The sequence below is a fragment of the Syzygium oleosum genome, unplaced genomic scaffold (assembly GCF_021117445.2).
Source record: "Syzygium oleosum isolate NSW1041296 unplaced genomic scaffold, Sole_v2.1 Sole_v2.08, whole genome shotgun sequence".
Lineage (NCBI taxonomy): Eukaryota > Viridiplantae > Streptophyta > Magnoliopsida > Myrtales > Myrtaceae > Syzygium > Syzygium oleosum.
Window position 1 is genome coordinate 572523 of NW_026607492.1, and position 16987 is coordinate 589509.

Genomic DNA, 16987 nt, shown 5'->3' on the forward strand with positions numbered 1-16987 from the left:
GATCGAGTAACAACAGTTCGATCACCGTTCCCAGGGGCGACGGAAGCCCGCCTGAAAGAGGAGGAGGAGGAGGAGGAAGCCAGCGACGCCGTGCGACGCCGGCCATGGCGAGCCCCGGGAAGCTGCAGACCTCGAGCTCCGAGCTGGACCTGGATCGCCCCAACATCGAGGATTACCTCCCTTCCGGATCCTCCATCCACGAGCCTCGCGGCGAGTTCCGCCTGTCCGTACACCACCTCCCTCTCTCTCTCGATCGTTTGGCGGTTCGGAAACGATGGACAGCGCGCGCGCGCGCGATTGCGTTCTCGCGGGAGTTGTCCCGGTTTTAGCATTGCGCCGGGCCCGATCGAGATTAGTTTCGGTTGCGTTCGCCGCCGCTCTTTTTGATCGCCGGTTTTCTTTTTGTTTTGGCAGGCGCGATTTGGTCGATGTCACGCCGACTCTGACCGAGGCCGCCGGTGCTATTGTCGATGTAAGTGTGCGCGCGCTTCCGCTTGGCTTTTGCGTGTGCGATTCGTCGTGACCGGAAATGCGTGCGAGCGCCCGCGTCCCGGGGCTCTGCGTTTTTCCGAGGGGATGTTTGATTTGGGGAGCTTGTGCGATGGTTGACGGCAGGATTCCTTCACGCGGTGTTTCAAGTCGAATTCGCCGGAGCCGTGGAACTGGAACGTATATCTCTTCCCGCTGTGGTGCTTCGGGGTGTTGGTTCGGTACTTGATCCTGTTCCCTGCGAGGTTAGTCGCTCAGAAGCCTGTTGAATTCTAATTCGAATGCGATGCGCTGGTGGAAAGTCAGTTCACTGAATCCGTGTTGCTAGTCCAGAAACCTATAACAGATCAAGAAAAATGACAAACGGAACGACAGTTATGTGCATTTCTGACTTTTGTGTTCTGTTTTGATTCAAGTTCGTTACTAATGTTGGCATGTTTTTCCAACGTGCTGAATATTGCTATGAATCTTGTTCTTTTCAATATGAGTGGCGCATCGGTTCATGTGTAGGTTTTCGGCTTTCATTTATAAAGGAATGGTTTCTTCATGCTTGCTCGCACTTATGGTGCATGTCCCATAAAAATTTGGTTTAATCTATCAGTTTAACTTTGGCCCTTTTGGATGTTTTTTGTAATTTTTTTTTTTTAAATTATCACAATGTAGAAGTCTTATTCCAGGTCTAATGCATGAAAGCATCCGGAAAAAAGTCCTTTGTTGCATATTAAGTACCTTACATCGAGGGCTTTTGAGATTTTTGAGTTGGGGATCACAGTTTCTAGCAAATTCATTCGGAAACTGTTTGATGCTGAGACAATTGATAGTCACTGTAGCTGTGGCAATTCTTGGCTATTATAATGTCTAGTCGATCTCCAATGCAGCACTCCGAAGTTCTGGGCCCTTCATTGTCTGAAACTGAATGGTGCTAGGCTCTTACATGGGAGAAAATGTTTTGCTAGGACCAACTTGTATTTTGGTTGTTCTACTTGTATTTACCATGTCCTTCGACATATGTGTATTGCCTACTGATAGGGCCTTCTGCGTTGTCCTGCAGCATTCTCATTCATCTTAGTGCGATACCTTTCTTATGCGATAAGGAAACTGGCATGACTAAATTGACGTTACATTGCATATGGATGACATCTGGTGCTTTAAGGGACAGTCAGAAAAATGGATGGATCTTCTTCTCCTTCTTCCTCTTCTTCTTCCTCTTCTTATTCCCTTTCTTATCTTAAGGGGCATGGGACGATCTGCGTTGTGCTTTCAAGTTTCCAACATTATCATTGTCATTATACTTTTGGAAGTCATTGTAGTGGCCTCTCTTGGTGTGGGTTTTAATTTGATGACTTTTGACTGCAGGGTTTTAGTATTGACAATTGGATGGATAATATTCCTCTCATCGTTTGCCCTTGTTCACTTTATGCTTAAAGGGCAAGATGCACTGAGAAAGAAGCTGGAGGTAAAAGCACGCTTCTTAACGGTGTTGCTATTTTCACTTACATCTGGGGGTTGTTTAGTCTGTTTATTTTTGTATGGCTGGATGGGGGCTTTTTCTCTTTTGATTTCCTTATAAGATCAGATTGAGTTCCATTTTTTGAGTGCGAATCTGATTCCACTTTTCCCACTCTTGAACTTCTTGATCGTTTTGCCTTCTGAGGATTTGGGATATATAAGCCACATTTCCTTTATCTTGTTTAATGTTATGCTTCATTGTTGGGTATCCATATTTCATGTTTCCTTTTGCTTTACAAGCTGACCATGCAGAAGTACGAGGTACTTCTCTCATTCATGTGGACCTTTTTTTCTCTGTTTTTTTTTGGGGGGGTTTTCATTTGCGCACGCCACGTGCCTTGTTTGGAGGAGGGGCTTTGGAGGGACCATGTACTTGACACTCATCTTATATCTAATGTGATGGAAGGCTGCTGGTGCCCAACTAACCTTTCCTTATGTTCTTCAAAATGATTGAGCTCTCTAACAAGTGTTCTCATTGCAGTTAGCCAGTAGACGCTTAAGTATAAAAGTTATCTGATGCTTTGGTCCTTGCAGAGGTTGCTGGTGGAGTTAATTTGCTGCTTCTTTGTCGCTTCATGGACTGGGGTGGTCAAATACCATGGGCCACGGCCAAGCATTCGGCCCAAACAGGTTATACAATTAAACTGTTGACGTCTTTTTGCTTTTTCCATGTCTTGTGAGGCTGACAATTTTTTACTCATGTAGTGACTTCAATGCATTTTAAATCCAATTTTATGTGTTGAACAGGTTTTTGTTGCCAACCACACTTCCATGATTGACTTCATCGTCTTGGAGCAAATGACTGCCTTTGCCGTTATTATGCAGAAGCATCCTGGATGGGTTGGTTAGTAGATTGTTAGTATATGCTCAATTTATTCTGGGATAACTTTATCTTTTATAGGGCATCATGAGTTTTACCACTGAGTTTCACATTTTCATTTTTGGTGAGAGAACCCAATTGCTTTATATATGCTCCTTAAAGATGCATTGATTACTCCTTGTAGTCTGCAATTGCTAGAGTGATTATGAACTCTTTGTTTTGTTTCTTTTATAGGACTACTGCAAAGCACTATTTTGGAGAGCGTAGGATGCATCTGGTTTAATCGTTCTGAGGCCAAAGATCGTGAAATTGTGGCGAAAAAGTAAGTGTGCAGGTGCAGCATAATTGTTGCTCAATTAGATTACGGTGAATTGCTATGCAAATATCTATTAAAATTTTCAGGTTGAGAGATCACGTACAGGGAACTGATAACAACCCTCTTCTCATATTTCCTGAAGGGACTTGTGTGAACAATCACTATACTGTCATGTTCAAAAAGGTACTTTAGATTATTGCTTCCTATGCAGAGAGCCATCATTAAGAATGGAACGTATATGTCCTTGTCCTAAATTAATTAGTACTCTGGGTCATAATTTCTCTATCTGTCAACATTTGATCGTTCATGGTAAATGTTTTTCCTCTGAAATAGCTCATTGCTTCAGATTGCGTGCTTCTTGGTTGTCTTTGATAATTTACTGCTCCAAATTTCGATAAAATGCTATATCCAATGACTCGTTTTTGAATTGGTTATTTGGTCGAAACTGATTCTATTTCTTCATAATGCCTAGGGTGCATTTGAGCTCGGGTGCACTGTTTGCCCTATCGCAATCAAGTACAATAAGATCTTTGTGGATGCCTTTTGGAACAGCAGGAAGTATGGGACTGCCTACAAGAACTTATATTGTACAATTTGTACTTATTGGCCATAAATGAAATTTAGCTGCATGCTGAATGAATCCCGTCATGTTTAAGTTACCATTGTTCTCTACTCTACTTCTCTTAGTAACTGACCGTGTCTGTTTTTGCAAAGCAGTAAGTAATTCCTACTAGATATTGCTTTTCCTTCTTGTTGATTTTAACTTGCTATTGTTGTTCCTTACGTAATTTGGGTCACATTATGAATGCCTTAAGAGCACTTGTTAAGCATGTCTAATAACGGAAGTTCCAATTTTGAAAGCACAGATTACACTAATCACGAGAAAAATAGTATTCTGGAATTTGAACTTTCCTTATTTAGGTGCTTAACAAATTCCTTGAGGCACTCTTCAACAAAATCCATGTAATTTTACGGACATAGAGCGAAGAGTTAGCCCAGTTTCCAGAACACTTGACCTAATCAGTGGTAACCAACAAAATAGCATGAGTTCTTTGCCAAGTTTGAGGCAAATAATTGTTCGATGCATCTACGCTGGCAGAAAATTGCTTGTCTGAATTAGTGAAATAACTCTCTTCTATATCATGTTGGGTTCATTGGCTTCTAACTCAGCAGCAATTGGAGGCTAATGCCTGAGTTACTCTGTATGCAGACAATCTTTCACAATGCATCTGCTGCAGCTTATGACATCTTGGGCTGTTGTTTGTGATGTCTGGTACTTGGAACCCCAAACCCTGAAACCCGGTGAAACACCAATTGAGTTTGCAGAGAGGTAATTGTTCATTTTTTACGCACAATAAGCTGCAAGGGCATTTAGCCAGTGTACTTTAATTTCCTTATATTTTCTTTATGCACACTTGGGTGGCTTGATGCACAACTTTGATGCCGACAAACTTCTATCCTTACTACACGTTACTCTTCTGCAGGGTCCGGGACATCATATCTGTGCGAGCTGGTTTGAAGAAGGTTCCTTGGGATGGATATCTGAAGTACTCACGCCCTAGCCCCAAGCATAGAGAAGGGAAGTAAGTCAAGTCTTGTTCATTTTCTAAGATCCTGTTTGATTTGGTAATTTGCACCAAACGGTGATATTGTAGCATCCCATTACTTCCTCTTTTTGGTTTGAGGGGTGGGGGGTTTGAGCGTGTAAGCTTTTGCATAGTTACATAGGTGGCCGTCTGTTAACCGGCTAATATATATTTGTTTTTATTTTGACTTTTCTTTCCACAAACAGGCAGCGAAGCTTTGCTGAGTTGGTGCTGCAGCGACTTGAGGAGAAGTGAAGAATTTTCTCGTTCATTTCAGCAGGTTGTACTCCTGCTCTAAAGCATTCTTTAATGCCTTAGATCTGATTACCTGATCAAATAGATGCTTCACCAGTTTTAACTTAGTAGGCATAATTTTCCAAAGTAAGTTACTAGATCTTCTCCTTCAGATTGTCATGCTAGAGAATAAGTTTTCAGCAAAAGCAGGTCCTCTTTAGCTTCTCGTGAAAGGTGTTACGAGTTAAGTCACGAGTCTGGACTAGAACTGACAACTGTGGGAAGACCAAATCAGCAGACAAAGGGCATGCGGATCTATTCATCTTCATTTGCGGCCTACTGTCTACAATTTTGAGACTGTAGATATCATTTGTCAGGTCTTTGGGACACTGACCTGTTTTGGCGAGTGAGAACTAGTGTGGATGACTGATAACTACTTCTTGACCACGCTTCTTTCTTCCTTCCCTTAATCATTTGCGTGTATAGATCTTCGAGCTTGTAACTCTTTGACTTTTGCCTGAGATGGTCGAGGTTTTGCCATTTGCGAAAAGAATTCTCCCGACATTTTCTTCCCTGAAACAGCAAGTAGATTAAGCAAATCTTGTGTTAGGAGGAAGCCCGTGCGTGTGGTGGCGGCGATGTCCAGAATCTGCGGGATGTTTTTACTAAGCGCCAAGGCAATGTATAGTCTAGCAAATTTTTGCTCAATCAATCAAAATCTTACCGGAGAGTCACGGGGCATTCCTGAGGTAGGACTCCCGGCTTTTCCTGCCCAAAGTACGAACGAGTCCCGAACGCGATTGAAGAATTTTTATCAATTTCCCATAACCGGTTGTCGAGGGCATTGACGTTGACTTGTCACCGTCGGCTGGGACTATTCAAAGACCAAAAGGGTTATCGTTGTCCTCGTCCGGTGCTAGTGGTTCATCTCATAAGTGAATGGAAACCTAGTTACGTGAACCCTCATTTGACTAATGACGATGTACTTGTTCTGATCAAGAATGATCGTCCCACTTTGGTGGTCCAATTCCGGGTTGAAATGAGTACCCCTCCCGTGAAATCTTGCGGTACCGAAGCTGCTTATTGGGCTGACTCCTTCCACCCAAAATTTTGCGTCCTTGTCTTCCCCACCTTAGAAAAGAAGTCGCACGGTTCATGCGGCGGTCAGAACGTCGTTTTTCTCCATATCCGGCAGGTAAAAGGGGCGCATGGAAACGCCCCACTGCCTATGAAAGTCATCATGCGAAAAGGGTATTTTGAATATGGTCGAACGGCATGGGAATGTATACTCGTGCGTGCCTAGAAATGAACCGTTAGATGCAGGTTCCTCTCATTGTTTCAGTTTTGTAAGAGGACGATGTCCGCTCCATGTCACTCCAGATTACGATCTAAGATTTGAGGTTGATATGCATATCGTAATCCCCACGAGAATGAAATGCGGTTCGTTCTTGAAAATCGAACCCGTGCTCCCGCAACAGCGAGCGTGGGAACTATTGGAGTCGAGATGAGGATTAGAAAATTGGAGAGTCGAAGTAGACGGAACTTTGGTTAAAGACTTGGAGGCAGACCTTTCAATTCAATTCAGACACCACAGCTGGATCTTTCAAGACTTTGACCAGCTGTTCCTGTTCTCCATAGAGAGAGAGAGAGAGAGACGAGTCAACTGTGAAAGCGGCGAATTTCCTCCTCCCTCCAATTTGTCAGCATCTTGCAAGTCCAAAAATCCACTCTCGCGACTTCACACATTCCTCAGGTCAACCCCAGAGTCTCCGGTCAACTCTTGATCATCTCCATCCCACACCTCCTCGTTTTCTTCTTTGCCCGCTTCACCGGCATTGCCAGCGTCGGCCATTCGATCTTGCTCTCCCCTGACAGAAACCCAACACCCCCTCCCTCATCAATCTCTCGCAGAAAGGAAAGAACAAACCTTTCTTAGAGAGAGAGAGAGAGAGAGAGAGAGATGGGGTGCGCCGTGGTGCTTGCGTGCCTCTCCTTCCTCCTCCTCTGCGCGCTCCTGCCGGCGACGGACGCCCTCGGCTTCACCTGCACCGCCCAGCCCGAGGCCACGTGCCAGGCCCTGGTTGGCTACATATCCCCCAACACCACCACCCTCAAGTCCATCCAGTCCCTCTTCGGCGTCAAGCACCTCCGCTCCCTCCTCGCCGCCAACAACCTCAGCCCCACCACCCTTCCCACCGCCACCGTCCAGGCCACAGACACCGTCATCATCCCCTTCACTTGCAGGTAAACCCCCCCGCAAAATAAAAAAAAAAAAACGAAAAAGAGAAACGGGTCATAACCGAGACTGTGCTCGAAGTGGCGACCTCTGTTTCTTCACATCGCGCGACATGAAAAGCTTCAAGCTTGAGGAAGAGATGCTTGCGTAAGTAAAATGGTCGACTCTGTTGACGTGGACGGATCCGTGCAGGTGCTCGAACGGGTCGGGAATATCGGACCGGAGCCCCGTGTACACGGTCCAGAAGGACGATGGGCTCTACTACATCGCGGCCGCGGTGTTCTCGTACCTGGTGGTGTACCAGGACATCCAGCTGGTGAACCGCATCGAGAACGCCAGCCTCATCTACATCGGGCAGGAGCTGTGGATCCCGCTGCCGTGCAGCTGCGACCAAGTGGACGGGGAGAAGACGGTGCACTACGCCCACGTGGTGGCGGAGGGAAGCACCGTGGAGGAGATCGCCACGGAGTTCGGCGTACTGGAGCAGACCCTGCTGGACCTGAACGGTTTGGCCAGCCCCAACGCTCTCATGGCCTACCAGGCTTTCGACGTTCCGCTTAAAGGTGATCTCTCTCTCTCTCTCTCTCTCTATACTCTTTCGCGAAAACTAATTTTAACGGTTGATGGCCGTTGATGGTTGGCGGGGTTTGCACGATAGATCCTTCTTTTCTCCATGGGACTGCTCATTGGCTATCATGCGATTCGTCGCCAAGACGGGCGATTTTGGTAACTCTGTGTTAGTGATTGACTCGGATGCGTCCATCATTGTGCAGCTTGTACGTCCAAGATCCGAAACGACTCGCTGGACGCCTCGTTGCTCGTGCCCGGCGGCACCTACGCCCTCACGGCCAACAACTGCGTGAAGTGCAGCTGCAATTCCGCGTATAACTGGACGTCAGTATCTATTTTCCGGCCGGATGCTTTCTGAGTTAGCGGTTCCGTTTCGTTTCAGAATCTGCAAGTTACTAAGATATGTCGTTGTGGTTCAGATTACAATGCCACCCCTTGGAGATTGCGTTGTCGAGCGATTCGTCGTGCCCGCCGATGCAGTGCTCGGATGCCCTGTCCATTGGCAACACGACCACAACGTCTTGCAACAGCACGGCGTGTTCTTATGCCGGTTACACGAGCCAGAACGCTATCCTCACGGACCTCGAAACGAAATCCACATGTCCCGGTATCCTTACTAGCATTTTTCAACCGATAAACTTTAGTCCTCCGATTCGTTTCTAGCGCTCGCTATCCTAGGATTTACGTGTCTCATAGAGGCCCCCCGAGATTGAACGTGTAATCCACATTCGATCTTCAGCCGATTGATTCTGCTGAAGAGCAATGTAGACGGTACGTCTGTAACACGGTGTCCCCTGCCGCTAATGATCGACGAACTTTGTTTCGCTTCCGTTGATTTTAGCCGATCTATTCTGCTGTTAACTACCACGAGCGTCCTGATGAAGTCCGAGTAGTTTAATGCCGAGATCACGCGCATGTGCGCACCTTTCATAGTGTCGGGCCGAATTGTGTCGAGCGTCTCTGATTTTGTTTGCTTTGCTCATCGCATTATTCGTCTCTGTACCTGGAAGCTCACCGATGTTTGTTTGCTGTTGGCCGCTGAACAGCTCCCCCGCCCAGTCCCGGTCTCAGTCCCAACGGCAACGGCAATAACCATGCGGCGAAGACAGATATAGGAATGTTCGGTTGGAACTTCCTCGTGACGGCGATGTCGATACTGCTTTCCGTGCAACGTATCTAGAGACATTCTTTGTGCACGCTCCTTATACATGTATACCGATAGAGCCTCAGTCATTCTCAGGACAGTACATCTCAGACCATATTGTTCCGCATTTGTAAGGAATAAACGATCCTTTTCGAGTTCATTCAATGCGACCGAATCCGAAATGTTTTCCCTCCAAGAGGCATCTCGCCCTTCTCGTGCTGCGTTTTTACGAGGCCGCGCCCGCTTCGTCAGCTCGCTACAGACTCTGCTAATCTATGGCAGAACGCGGCGAATGACCGGCATTGATCCTCACATAACAGGGACGCCTCGAGGCGATACTTTCCGTTAAGGATACGGCGTCGATGTACTGTATCTAACGCGAATAAATCTTGTGGAAGAGCAGCATGAACAAAACTCATTGACAACCTGAAAGAAAGCTTCTCATTCTTGCAAGTTTCAATAGATGCAGGAGCTTTCTTAATTGTTTTTCCTGAACACGAGACATGAAAGCAATTCTCAAGTAACGAATTGCGGATAAAAAAATTCACAGGTCTCATTTTCGTTACGAATCTAGTATTTGAAATTTATCGACATTTTAACCAAAATTATCGACACGTATCGATTTTCCGTTGCGCACTCCGAACACAAGATTATGTGCCAAACGCGCAATTTATCGTCCGCTTTACGTGACATGCGAGAAATTCGACGTCGAATCAGCACAGCTTCGTTAATTTCGCAATCAGCGAGTAAGGTTAAGTATAGATTTAATCTTTTAACTTTCCTTATACGTGCGATTTAGTCATCTTTAATAGTTTATTTTGTTGAGTCAAATTTTTCTAACTTTCTTGATTTTATGCAATTTGATCTTCTCAATTTTATCTTGTGCAATCATGTCCTTTTTTTTTAAACTCGGGATAATGACACAAATGGTACCTGAATTTTGATCCAATGTGCAACGTGATCCTTGAACTTTCAGTTTGTTCAACGTGATCCCTGTACTTTTGGTGCATGTTCAAACTAGTCCCTGAACTTATTGTCCTTCCATTAATTTAAGTGCAAGGATAATATTGAACATTTTTATATAGTACATGGACTAGTTTAAACATATACAAAAAATTCAGAGATCACATTAAATAAATTAAAAGTTCAGAAATTGCATTGTACATTGGGCTAAGGTTTATGGACCACATTGAAAAAATTGAAAATTTATGAAGATCACGTTACATATTTAATCAAAATTCAGGGATCGTCTATGTTAATTTCTCTTTTAACTTTTGTGCAACAAAGCCTTTTTCTTTGTTCATATGCAACAAAGCCATTTTAGTTGTGGCCACATTCTTTTCTCCTTCCTTTCCCAATAAATACAAAATAAAAATAAAAAATAAACAATATTATAATAACGATCCCAAAGCCTGCCTCCGTGGCGGTGCAGCAGTCCGTGTCCATCCATGGCGGTGCTTACGGTTACGCCGCTCCCCTCGCGCGCTCCCTCCGCCATTCCGCCACTCTAGGAAGGAGCCTTCGCCGCCGTAACTTCCTCTCCTCTCCGTCGAGATTGAGGCGGCTGCTGCCGCTTCTCCTCCTTTCTCGTGCGCGGCGTTGCCGGAGTCGTGCTGTGATTGCCTTGCTCAGCCGCGGCGAAGTTGTCTGTGTCGTGCTCGGAGCTTTTCTCCGGTTTCGCCTTTTCCGGTTTCGGTTGCGTCCTCACCGCGTTCGTTTTTCCATTTGGCTTGCAGTTGCGCGTACCTGGAAATTGTCCTTCCCGTTCTCATCGGCGATAGGGCGGCGCGATGTCTGCGGCGGCGGCGCGGCTCGCCGGCGCTTCGGTTTCTAGTGGCCTGACGGGTCGGCCGAGCGAATTGGGCGCGGCAATCAGGAGGAAGAGATTGCTCGCCCCTGTCCGCACAGGCGGTGTTTGTAGCTTTTCGGCTCTCGTCGATCGAAACAGGTTCCGCAGCTGCGGATGCCGTCTATCTGCGAATCGCGGGAGGTTGTCGCTGCTCTCGGTCCGTGGTCAGTTGAGTTCGGATTGCGGCGTAGGTTCTGTAGATGTCGATGAATGCGTGGCTACTTCGTCTGTGGGGGATGAGCTCCCTCCAAGAGATGATCCTCGCACCAAGAAAACAGAGGAAGCCACGTAAAGTCCTTAACTTCCTTGTACTTGATGTTATTAGCTGTGGCTAGAAATATGTTCTGCTGATATTTGCTGGGTGCTGCTGCGCTTGTGGTGTGCGTCTTTTGCTTAATTTCTCCTCGGTAGTGTCAAAGAAAGTCTAAACACATGGCAAAGCGTGTGGTTATCTGCTTTGACGGCCGACATACGAGTATAGACAGATGCTAATTTGTACTAGGGTATTATTGTAGTTGACTCAAAGCAAGATGAACTCTAATTTGGGTTTTGCAAGATGGTATTCTTATTCTTCGTCTTGATATATGCCAGTGAGTCCACAGCGATTCCTCGAGGTCAATCGCATATCACTGATGTGAAAAGGGAGCTCATAGCACTCTCTCTGCCTGCACTGGCCGGACAAGCTATCGAGCCCCTAGCACAGCTGATGGAAACAGCTTATATTGGTAGATTGGGTATGTAACCTTCTCTTTTATGTGAAGTTCATTAACTTCCTTGTGTGAAAAAAATACGTATTTAGCGAGGTTTTCTTGTTTTATGTTTGCTGGAAATGTTTTGGAAAATGTTCTGTCATCAGAGAACGCGTTCGGCACATTTTCTTCGACTTCGAATTTTTGCGTTCTGGTGATGATTACAATTGGATATCCACAGAAATGATAATCTTTTGTCTTATTATAGTTCTCGTCTCTTTTCCAGTCAGGGATGTGGATTTTAGTTTTTAGTTATCTAGAAAACTTGGCTTATTTTCAGTGTCAGTAGAGAAAATTGGCAGCCAGTTTAATTCTTTGTTTGAATATGGAAGCAGAGGGAAAGAAAGGGAAACAAGAATAAATATCTATACATGAATGAATAAGTCTGGATACTTCCCTCTTTGCTTCTTTTAGCACTTCCTAGCTATGAGTCTGTAAAGATGTCTTTTAACTCGATGCATCATGAGTTGGTCCTAAGGGCTTATCAAGCAAGAGATTTGGTTTTATACTTCTTCTATATATAGCTGATTTGGTAAAGCCTTCTCTTTTTTTTTACTGTCAAGATACAGACGATTGTCCCTTTCTTTGTTTGATCAAGCTTACGCCATATCAAGTTTCCGTGATCCTTATATATAACCTTTTTGAGGCAATTCTTTTCTTCTTGTGGTCCCCTTCATCTTCTAGGTACTGTGGAGTTGGGCTCAGCTGGTGTTTCCATATCAATATTTAACATCATATCAAAGCTTTTTAACATTCCTCTGCTTAGTGTTGCCACTTCTTTTGTGGCTGAGGACTTATCTAAAACTGCAAGTAAAGATTCTGCTTCAGGTGAAGTGAAATTTTGACATATGCTGCTCCTGCTAGGTTCATCATTACTACGCAACTTTTAGTTTTTTGTTGTCTAATAGGATCCGTTTGATGTACAGAGGAGGGAATTCTTGAAAGCAACAGTAATCACACCGGCAAACCATTTACAGTAGCTGAGAGGAAGCAATTATCATCTGTGTCCACGGCTCTGCTATTGGCAGTTGGGATAGGCATTTTTGAGGCCATAGCTTTATACTTTGGATCTGGACAATTTTTAAACATGATGGGTGTATCATCCGTAAGTTTTATTTATGAGATGTCTTTGTATGATAAGCCATGCAACACTCTTTGCAATGGCCCGTTAGATATCTTCTTCGAAACATCTTTTACACTTGCCTTTCCATTCTCAAGCACTGCTTGGCTATTTAACTTTTGAAGAACCTATCACCTAGTATATTTGAATTTTGAAGCAGTGCTTTTGTGCATGTGTATGGCTGCTTATTAAGAGGTTTAATATAGGTTCTTCAAATTGTTTACAGGAATCACCCATGCACAGTCCAGCACATCGTATTCTTTCTCTAAGAGCACTTGGAGCCCCTGCAGTGGTAGCGTCCTTGGCACTCCAAGGAATTTTTCGTGGGTTTAAGGACACAAAAACTCCTGTTTTATGTCTAGGCAAGTATTTGTTAAGATTTGTGTAATTATTACTTGGATACTTCAGGACAGTTGCTTTTCGTTCTTCTTGGTATATTGCACATGATTATACTCAAAATTATCACTATTACATGTTAATTCCTAGAGCTCTGGACGTCTCTCCCTCCCCACATCAAGTAAATTAACATAATAATTTTCTGTAACTCTCCAAATTATTGTTGGAGTGTGTGACTATAAGAAACTCATCATTAGAAGTTACCCCCAAAAAATGATATTAAGCTTATCATCCTGTGCCATGTTTTTCTTCTCCAGCCTAAACATACACCACGTTTTTCTGAGCTTTGGTCCTACTGTGGCCATCGATTTAATGATGGCAAAGGGACGATGCAGTACATTCCAAAAGGAGGATAATCGAGGAAGACTGCACCACCTCATGAGTGATGCCCAGTATTTTCCTAGCTTCTTGTGATTAGGCGCAAAGAAAGTGGCTTCAAAACCGGTATTAGTTCCATAAATTATTTATGGGGCCTTATTTGTTTTTTTTTTTTTTAAATATGAGAGTTTATGTGCATTTCCAGTAAAAGTGGACATCCGATAAATTCACTTTCGTGTCTTTGTTGCTGAGGAAGGTAGAAGTTAAAGGCAGACCTCAGCATTGTCATATAGAACTTAATGTAGTCATGGACATGCGAGAAGAGTCACAATGATCACTTTATCTCGTGAATTCATTACCTCTATTGATGGATAATAGTTCCTTACATGCAGGTATTGGTAATTTAGCAGCAGTTTTCTTGTTTCCCGTACTTATGTATGGCTTTCGACTGGGTGTAGTTGGGGCAGCCCTTTCTACTGTTGCATCACAGTAAGTTCCTTCCGCTGTTTTATAAACCTTACGTTTACTGAAGAGCGACACTATATGAAGATTTATGTATATGTATCAGGTACCTTGTCGCCTTACTAATGATTTGGTATCTTAATAAAAGAGTTATTTTATTGCCTCCAAAGATGGGAGCACTGCAGTTTGGGGGATATATAAAATCTGGCAAGTGTTTGGTTTCCTTCAGCACTGTTCATCTCTCTCTTTCTCTCTCCCTCTCCCCTTTTTCTCTTCTCTTTCTTTATGAAAAAAGTTGTTCCACACTAAGTTTTTTACTGGCGGTGGAGAACTTTTTGCTCCTGCTTCTCTATAAGGGGTTCCCATCTACTTGAGAGTTCACTTGCTCTTTTCCCTTATAATCATACGCATCAAGACATAGGATATTATACCATTTCCCTCAATTTTGGGATCCGACAGGTGGTTTTCTTCTTGGAAGAACTCTTGCCGTTCTTACAACCATGACTGTGGGAACATCTATGGCTGCTCGTCAAGGTCCATTAGCAATGGCTGCTCATCAGATATGCATGCAAGTTTGGTTGGCTGTCTCTCTTTTGACAGATGCATTGGCTGCATCTGCCCAGGTGAACATTATTTTCTTCCCTCGATAAGATTTGTATTTTCCTCTTTCCTTTTAAATAGTTTACTTAGCCTCTATTCTAAGAATTAACCAAAGCTCTTTATTTTTCTGGCCAAAAACAAAAGCTCTATAATTGTCGTCTGTCTAATCAATCAGTTGCTGGTTTTTATAACCACATCATATTTTCTTCAAAGAGTAGGATTGAGAAGGAGTGGACTAGCTATTCTTGGAAATAGAAATAAGGACGAAAGGTATGATGTAGCTCACTTAATTGGATACAGATAGCTGTTAATAGTTTACTTCTTGTCTTGGTTTTCACATAAATAATGGGTACAAATGTTTGTCAGTAGGTAATTTCAATTGTGGAATTATAATGCCATTGAATGCTGATGGTCTTGGAATAAAGGACTTAGCCATCATAAAAGATATGTTGCCCATAAATAATTAACAGAAACTGACATATTTTTCCGGGAGGAAAGGCGACGGCCATTGTAATTCCAGTGGGGAAAAATTGATGAAACCTTTGTTGTACCAGTTTAAGTGCAGCAAGTTATTTTTTCCCTCACCTGTGCCAATGTAAATTGGTCCAAAAAGAAACCCTTGGAGATGGTCTTCATTGAAATTAACGTAAAAGCCCAATTACATTTGTCTTATAATAAGTGATTCTCTCAGTAATAGACGCGCATTGATAACTTTTAGGCGGCCAGATTTCCTTAAATGTTTTGATCAGAGAGCTGTAAAAATAAGGGGGAACTGACTAAATCAAACAGCCATGAGAGCACTTGTGAGGGAGAAAACTGAAGGAAAACTAGCCAGAGGTAAAACAATTCGGTTCATGGCTGTTCACATTGGAATAGCAACTTCATAAAAAATAGACCAAGAATGGGATAGCTATACTGTTGAATAAAACATACCTTAGGCATAAATATTGGCTAGTGAAGTTTTATAGTTAAGGAACTATACAAGTACTTTGTAAAGATGTAATATTTTCCTTGATAATGTGCTTCTTTCCTAAAATTTCTAGTATCTGTATTTTTTATTTATGTTTCATATCACCCAACTTGCAGTCAAACTAATTATCTTTTTATTCATGTACTTCATAGGCCCTGATTGCTGGTTCATTATCTAAATCTGACTACAGAACTGTAAGAGAAGTGACAGACTTCATCTTAAAGGTGAGATTTTATAGCTTGTGTCTTCCAGAAACACCTTTATTTAGGTGGAATGTTTCAGAACTCTCTCGTAGGATTGAAGTTCACTAGATTGGCTATTGCTCTATTTTATTTCACATAAATACACTGACTTTCCGACTTTTTCAGATAGGATTATTGACGGGAATCTCCCTAGCTGCAATTCTCCTAATATCTTTCGGCTCTTTAGCAAATTTGTTTACCAATGATGCTGACGTGTTACTTATTGTTAAAACTGGGGTACTGGTATGTATGGTGGATTATCAAGATTCTGTTGACGTGAACATATTCAGGGCCTCACCTCATCTCTCTCTCTCTGTCTCTCTCTCTTTCTCTTCCTTCCTCCCCCCAACAACAAAAACACAGTTCGTTAGCGCTAGTCAACCGTTGAATGCTCTGGCTTACATTTTTGATGGCCTCCACTATGGAGTTTCTGACTTCCCATATGCAGCTTACTCCATGGTGAGTTGAGAATGTGTAAGGAAAGAACCTTGCGAGGATGATTTTTACAGGCCTGCTGGTTGCCTAACTACGGAATTTTCTCATTTATAGATGTTGGTGGGGACAATATCTTCGGCATTTTTGCTGTTTGCTCCTAGGATGATTGGTCTTCCCGGGGTTTGGTTGGGCTTTTCTCTCTTTATGGGCTTGCGTACAGCAGCAGGCTATTTCAGGTATACTTTGTCATACTTTTGTAAGTTTTTAGGATTGATAATAAACGACATGTCTAATTTTTTTACTCAAAATAGCATCAGCGTTATGACACAGGTAGTGCTTTATCTTTGCTCTCTGTGGTCTTCACCGTTTGAAAGGGTGTGATAGGCATTGCTATAATGATAGGCCCTGGCATCATATATTAATAATTCTTTGATTTCATGCATCCAGTTCGGTCTCTCTTATATACACGATGCATTATTGTTGCTACATGTAAACTGGCAATGCTTATTGCATGATACTTGAAGGAAAAATAATTTTTGCAGCATTTCTCTCATATAGCAGTTGTCTAAGGACATGATTTCCACCAATTTTCAGATTATCAGCAAAGACTGGTCCATGGTGGTTCATGCACAGAGAGATGCAGAAATTCGAAGTGAATAAAGTATACTCTGGTTTTTCACACAGGTTGCGTTAGTTTACTCATACAAGCTCATGATGCGATTACTAGTGGATAATTGCTTGTTTATCTCAAGATCTGTTAATAGTTTTCCCCTAAAACAGCTTCCTACATGGGAAAGAATGATTCAGAAAAAAAAGCATTCCCATGTTTAATGGCAACCAGCCTTCCCTTAATTTACTTTCTAGTATTTTGTTGCCATCTTTGTCCTTTCTTATTTTACCGCGGCAATCAACTTGTAACTTTTTTAACCATTTTCTTTGTCA

At 43.2% G+C, this 16987-nt stretch overlaps 3 protein-coding genes across 3 annotated transcripts; all 3 read left to right on the top strand.

Moving 5' to 3' along the window:
- The first annotated feature begins 10 nt into the window (after nucleotides 1–10).
- On the top strand, nucleotides 11–5105 carry LOC115672854 (glycerol-3-phosphate acyltransferase 9). The gene is made up of 12 exons (XM_030594820.2): nucleotides 11–223; nucleotides 415–472; nucleotides 616–734; nucleotides 1846–1945; nucleotides 2533–2628; nucleotides 2746–2842; nucleotides 3053–3140; nucleotides 3221–3317; nucleotides 3607–3692; nucleotides 4345–4464; nucleotides 4619–4717; nucleotides 4927–5105. Exons 1-12 carry the CDS (start codon nucleotides 105–107, stop codon nucleotides 4973–4975), a joined length of 1128 nt encoding a protein of 375 aa, XP_030450680.1. The 5' UTR covers nucleotides 11–104; the 3' UTR covers nucleotides 4976–5105.
- A 1583-nt stretch (nucleotides 5106–6688) lies between these two features.
- LOC115672501 (lysM domain-containing GPI-anchored protein 2-like) lies at nucleotides 6689–9100 on the top strand. Its single transcript, XM_030594310.2, has 5 exons — nucleotides 6689–7198; nucleotides 7383–7753; nucleotides 7964–8084; nucleotides 8180–8367; nucleotides 8807–9100. Exons 1-5 carry the CDS (start codon nucleotides 6915–6917, stop codon nucleotides 8938–8940), a joined length of 1098 nt encoding a protein of 365 aa, XP_030450170.2. The 5' UTR covers nucleotides 6689–6914; the 3' UTR covers nucleotides 8941–9100.
- A 1479-nt stretch (nucleotides 9101–10579) lies between these two features.
- On the top strand, nucleotides 10580–16922 carry LOC115672835 (protein DETOXIFICATION 45, chloroplastic). The gene is made up of 13 exons (XM_030594795.2): nucleotides 10580–11041; nucleotides 11345–11487; nucleotides 12187–12330; nucleotides 12429–12607; nucleotides 12849–12984; nucleotides 13729–13825; nucleotides 13905–14005; nucleotides 14258–14421; nucleotides 15521–15592; nucleotides 15737–15853; nucleotides 15974–16069; nucleotides 16160–16281; nucleotides 16640–16922. Exons 1-13 carry the CDS (start codon nucleotides 10695–10697, stop codon nucleotides 16737–16739), a joined length of 1818 nt encoding a protein of 605 aa, XP_030450655.2. The 5' UTR covers nucleotides 10580–10694; the 3' UTR covers nucleotides 16740–16922.
- Nucleotides 16923–16987: the final 65 nt, after the last annotated feature.

Excerpts from the sequence above, each read along its gene's own strand:
- LOC115672854 (XM_030594820.2), top strand. The coding sequence starts at position 105 with ATGGCGAGCCCCGGGAAGCTGCAGACCTCGAGCTCCGAGCTGGACCTG. Across the intron at positions 224-414 it reads CCTCGCGGCGAGTTCCGCCT|GCGCGATTTGGTCGATGTCA; the intron begins GTCCGTACACCA and ends TTGTTTTGGCAG. Across the intron at positions 4,465-4,618 it reads CCAATTGAGTTTGCAGAGAG|GGTCCGGGACATCATATCTG; the intron begins GTAATTGTTCAT and ends ACTCTTCTGCAG.
- LOC115672501 (XM_030594310.2), top strand. The coding sequence starts at position 6,915 with ATGGGGTGCGCCGTGGTGCTTGCGTGCCTCTCCTTCCTCCTCCTCTGC. Across the intron at positions 7,199-7,382 it reads ATCATCCCCTTCACTTGCAG|GTGCTCGAACGGGTCGGGAA; the intron begins GTAAACCCCCCC and ends GGATCCGTGCAG. Across the intron at positions 8,368-8,806 it reads AACGAAATCCACATGTCCCG|CTCCCCCGCCCAGTCCCGGT; the intron begins GTATCCTTACTA and ends GCCGCTGAACAG.
- LOC115672835 (XM_030594795.2), top strand. The coding sequence starts at position 10,695 with ATGTCTGCGGCGGCGGCGCGGCTCGCCGGCGCTTCGGTTTCTAGTGGC. Across the intron at positions 12,331-12,428 it reads AAGTAAAGATTCTGCTTCAG|AGGAGGGAATTCTTGAAAGC; the intron begins GTGAAGTGAAAT and ends TTTGATGTACAG. Across the intron at positions 16,070-16,159 it reads CATATGCAGCTTACTCCATG|ATGTTGGTGGGGACAATATC; the intron begins GTGAGTTGAGAA and ends TCTCATTTATAG.